The following is a 5,363-nucleotide window of genomic DNA, read 5'->3' as shown; positions in this document are numbered from 1 at the left end:
AAGCTAATAAAACATGTATAGCCTATTTGAAAATATTAGAATGGAGCCTCGTAGAAGCGTCTATGCATTTGCAAAATTGTTAATTATTTCGAAAATAAATCATATGAAATCCTAAATTATGTTTTCTTAATTAAAATGTCCTTTACTCTTACATATACAAAAAAAAATTTAATATTTTAAATTGATTAAAATAACTTTATTATACCTGGACGAACAGTAAATCATTCCGTTAAAATTACAACACAACATATAAATAGAAATTTATTAATAGCAATAAAATCATATTTTTACTTTCTAATTTATTCTTTGTACAGTCATTTAATTGAAGATTTAATTGAAGATCACATTTAATTGAAGATCAGGCGTATGTATTAAATTTATTTATATATATATATTGAGTGACGTTTTATTAACACAATAGCAAATATGAAATTATACTGATAAAGATTTGTTTATCCCCATTTATTTCATACCTTTTTCTTTTCTAATAATAATATTAGCATAATTTGAGATAATTTTCATAATTTAATCTACTAGTAAAATAATACAAGATATCTCATGAAATTGAAATATACAGTATTTAAAAATAATCGTTAAAAAACATAAAGTAGGCCCATTAAATAATCGATCCAACGTTAAAAGAAATTCAACATATGTTTTTTTCTCATGGAATATTATCCATGAGACAAATATTGAAGTGAAAGTTGCGCAAGCGCATTAACCGTTTCTTACTCAGTATCTTCGTTCTTTCAATAGTGCAGTTGTATGTTATTTCTTTTCTATTCTTTAGAACAAAAATATTTAAAGAATGTCATATCCACAATAGATTAAACGTATTTAAAGCTAGTATGTACACAAAGTCAAAGGAATTAAACGAAAATAATAATAAAAATTTTTATAAAGTAAGTAAATGAAAAATCAAAACAAAATTCATAACTGTTCAATTATGTATATTTATAAACATATAGGATTCATTCAGACAGATTTCTTTCAGAGAGAAATAATTCCGCTCTATCTACAGAAGAGCGCTTTGTCAAAAATTGCGAGACACTCTGTATAATATATAATTTTGCTTTTTTTTTTATATTTTGTTAGTTTTATCTATTGAAGAAAGTTAAAAATTGTAGAAAAATGTTTTAGTAACTATAAATGAATAAAAAGAAATGTATAATTATTACCACATTTAAATGAATGAATAAATATTCTCTATTTTGATCCCTTTCATTTTATTTTAAATTTTAACATTAATTTTATACATTACTTTAAATACGAAGTGTCATTGCGGTCTAAATGTTAAGATGTTGAACTATTATATATATTCATATAAATGAATTAATTTCAGAAATGATAATTGTATATGATTGTCTTTCAATCTGAAATTTTAATCCCCCCAAATTTCCCAAATTAATCTTAAAAAACTGTAATAAACTTATTATGAAAAATATTGCCTTAGTCTGGAGTCGAATTGGACCTCTTGCATTTCGAGTGAGCGTCCTAATTTAAGATTAATATCTATATAAATATTTATTACTTGATACTTTTTGTAGAGTAGAAGTCGAACGATTAAATAATCGATTCACAGTGTGGAACGAAATTTAACAGATGTTTCCTTTTCATAGAATATCATTCACACGAGAAATTATAAAGTGAATGTTACACAATCATATTATTAATTCGTCAGTTTTCAGAGCTCATTCGTATGTTTCATTTCAATATATATGTACTTGTACGTTATATATATGGTCTGTGTGCTGGAGTATAAATGTTCTAAAAGTGTCACACGTAAACATAATTATATAATAACAATATTGTATAACATTATTGTATAATAATTATATGATTAATTTACTTATATTTCTATTTTTTTTAATATATGATATATGAATATTTCTTACGTTATCTATAAATTAAATAATGTTTTATAAAATATGAAATAATATAGGTTTATAAATCTTAAACAGAAAACTATAAAATAGTAGTATTAAAATAATATCAATTCTCAAGATACAACATTAAAAAACAGAATAAATAATATATATGTGTCTATTAAATTAATCTAAGGCTCTATAAGACAATAAAGTGGAATTAATTAAAAAAAGATAAGCTAACCCATACGTAAAATTAAGTCACTACTTAATTTATTTCCTTCTCTCTTAATATGTAAATTATTATACTATTAAATATAAAGTAATGTGCCATGCAAATATGTATATTAGTTAATCTTTTCCTTACATTAAGTATTATTATAAAATATTTCTTCTTCTATCCTTCAACTATACATTATTTATGTCAATGACTTCGCTTTTTAGACATGAGATATATTGTAAACTGTCTTTTATTTACTTCATGCTATTACAATACAAACTATAATATATTATTATGATTGCATTGAATATATAACAATAAAGTAAGAAACGGACGCATTTATTAACTGTAAAAATTATTATATTTGTTTTCATTTTGTTGCATTATATAAAAAATATATTTTTAGTATTATAGTACAGCACATAAAATATATATTTTGTGTACCGTGGCAAAACATTCTAAGGACGCTACAAACAATCCACCGACTTTCAGGCCAAAACTTTTATTACCTCTTTGCAGCAGGATCAATATTAGCCTTTGTATGGGTAAAGGAGTTACGTACCATTGAACTTTGTATCTAAAATTAATGATGATTTAAAAAATTAGAAAAAAATAAGAACATTTAGATGATGCTTTTTCATGTATATATATGTATATATATATATCATGTATATATATGTGCCATGTATTATATTAATTCTTTAAAATTTAATTACTAATACTTTTCACTTTTTTATTAATAATTTAGAGGCCAATTTTAAAACTCTTAACTGTAATTGTAACATTATAATCGTTAAAAGTTACATAATAGGCTTCTAAAGTTCTTTTATATAATTACAGTATAAAACAATTATATTACTTACGCAGTGACAAATATATAATTATTATGATCTATAATTTGCTGTCCGATCAAAGTACATAAAAACATGTATGAAAAACAAAAAAATGTGATTATAAAACATAGTAAAAGTTCTCCAGTATTATATTCGAGTAATACAATCTGAAAGAGCTAGAAAGACAAATGTATTATTAGCTACGTTCAACAGAGAGAACTAATCAGATAGCACTTAGTGATTCTTTAACATAATTGGTTCTTGCCTTTAGTTCTTCACTGGATCTAAGTATAGAAACCAATTATATTGAAGAATTACTAAGCGCTAACTGATTAATTTTTCTGCTGAACGCAGCTATTCAGATCAAATCGAGGGAATATACTATAAATGTAATTTAGCACAACATTTATCTACTATAAATTAATGTATTAAGGTATATATATTTTCATAAATAGAAAATTATGAATTTTAATTATAATTGCTATATATATGAAATATTTCTTATTATTATTATATATATTATATTTTAAATAAATATTACAACAAATTTATAATAAATTTGAAGATATCAAAAATTTGATGTTATATTATTAAGAATCTACGTGTGAAGTGAATTTCTGGCAGTAAAATTAATAGTTACATCTTATTTTTTATATAATCATTTTTTAATTTTATATTTAAAGCTTGTATTGTAAAAAATTTAAATATCCGGATATGGATTTAAAAATAAAAAAATTGTGTTAACGAATATATGTCAATAATACCTTAAAATCCAAATTTAAATAATCTTTTCATAATATTGTTACTTTCAAAATATTAATCTAATCTTTAGCAATATTGTTTGTTAGAAAAAAACATTAAGATTATTAATCTAAAGCAACATAACGAAATAATATGCAAACCATTGTAAAAAACAAGACGCACTCGAAAAATATTTAGGCTTATAGAAAGAACTCCAAATGCTATTAAAAGCATGAACGAGATTTGAAATCTGGATATAAAATAGTTGCAGAATCTAAAAGCAAACGTAGGTTATTACGAATGTTATATTTATTACAGAATATATAGATACCTACGTCATAGATTTTCGATGAATATCTACAGCACGAATTAGATCTTTATAAATCCAAATCTCTTTCTGCATACTAGGATCTTTTAATGTATAAATATGTGTAGTTTTCTTGATACGATAACTGTAAATAATTTAATAACTGATAACTATAACAAGAAATAAAAATATAGAAATACAGATTTATAGAAATAAGAGAAAAAAATTGGTTTGATAATATAATAGCTCTTGATAATATAAACAAAAAATTTAACTCTTAATAATATAATTTCAGAAAATAATTTTTATTAGTATGCTCACGTTGCGCATTTATTATTGATCTGATTCTATAGCATAATACATATCTATGCACAAACACTTATTGTTATGATAAGCTTATTTGTAATAACATATAAATCCGGATATATAACTGCTGAGAATTTTCAATAACATTAAAATATGAATGTAAATATTAACTATTTCTCACGTATTTGATTTTATTCCATTAAAATTTTGCTTTTAAGATAAAGTTAAAAAGTAATTTTAGATATACTATACTGCACATCATTGTAAGGAATCATGCATACTAAGATTTCGTTATTTTAATAAAATAACTATTTAAATTTATAATTTTAAGCTAATTAATAACTGATATGTTATAAAGTAAATTTTTCATATCAAAACAAATACGTTTTATAAATGAGAAAAAAAGTCCATTTCTAATTTAAATTTTGTAACAACTTTTAAAATGCTTATTAACATCAAATTATTGATTATTTCCCATATTGATTAGCATCAATATTATTATTGTAGCAGTTGCTTTTCAATTTAATTGTTTGATATTTTTACTTCAGTTCTTTTCATGACTATGTTTCATGACTGAAAATGATATCGGCACATAGTTCACAGAATTAGGTATACATCTACTCATAAAATTCACACCGAAGTATTTAAACACAACTTAAAATACAACTCATACCATGTAGACTTTTGTTCTTATTGTTAATCGTGTATTCTCTCAGCTCAGACTCTTTGTTAAATTATTTAATTATTATATGTTTATTATGTTACCTAGCAATTTTGAACATTCCGCAGAAATGTTGAAGATATGCAAGGAGCAATGATCCTGTCGTTATTAATGCTGTGCTCCCTATAGTAAAACTTGCACTTATATGAAAAAATAATAAATAGAAATGTTTTTGTTGATCGATAAAATATTCAGTGGAGATCGCAGGCGGCAGGTGATGTAATCGAGATACGTTTGTAGATAATACAATAAATTCCATTAGAGAGGTGCTCATATATACAGATATGCTACAAATAAGAATCACTACTCATTATTATGAAATATCAAATATAAAATATATTTTTTAATACTCTTTAAATTTTATATTATT

General features: G+C 23.1%; 2 protein-coding genes across 2 annotated transcripts; both read right to left on the bottom strand.

Annotated features, from left to right (window-relative positions):
* Positions 1-2,051: 2,051 nt before the first annotated feature.
* On the bottom strand, positions 2,052-3,013 carry LOC108691153. The gene is made up of 4 exons (XM_018198808.1): positions 2,949-3,013; positions 2,530-2,662; positions 2,388-2,431; positions 2,052-2,064 (listed from the first exon to the last, which is right to left on the bottom strand). The coding sequence occupies exons 1-4, from the start codon at positions 3,011-3,013 to the stop codon at positions 2,052-2,054; spliced, it is 255 nt and encodes an 84-aa protein (XP_018054297.1).
* Positions 3,014-3,836: 823 nt separating this feature from the next.
* Positions 3,837-5,267, bottom strand: LOC108691183 (the record flags this gene model as incomplete). Its single annotated transcript, XM_018198841.1, has 3 exons — positions 5,038-5,267; positions 3,995-4,111; positions 3,837-3,933 (listed from the first exon to the last, which is right to left on the bottom strand). Coding segments are annotated over exons 1-3 (444 nt in total), but the record flags the coding sequence as incomplete, so codon positions are not given.
* Positions 5,268-5,363: the final 96 nt, after the last annotated feature.

This window comes from Atta colombica, unplaced genomic scaffold (genome assembly GCF_001594045.1).
Source record: "Atta colombica isolate Treedump-2 unplaced genomic scaffold, Acol1.0 scaffold41, whole genome shotgun sequence".
Taxonomy (NCBI): domain Eukaryota; kingdom Metazoa; phylum Arthropoda; class Insecta; order Hymenoptera; family Formicidae; genus Atta; species Atta colombica.
This window is presented reverse-complemented; position numbering and strand designations above follow the sequence as displayed.

Coding starts and splice junctions, on each gene's coding strand:
- LOC108691153 (XM_018198808.1), bottom strand. CDS start 3,013: ATGTTTTTATGTACTTTGATCGGACAGCAAATTATAGATCATAATAAT. Junction 2,663..2,948: donor AATTATATATTTGTCACTGC/GTAAGTAATATA, acceptor CATTAATTTTAG/ATACAAAGTTCAATGGTACG. Junction 2,432..2,529: donor CCTTAGAATGTTTTGCCACG/GTACACAAAATA, acceptor TAATTTTTACAG/TTAATAAATGCGTCCGTTTC.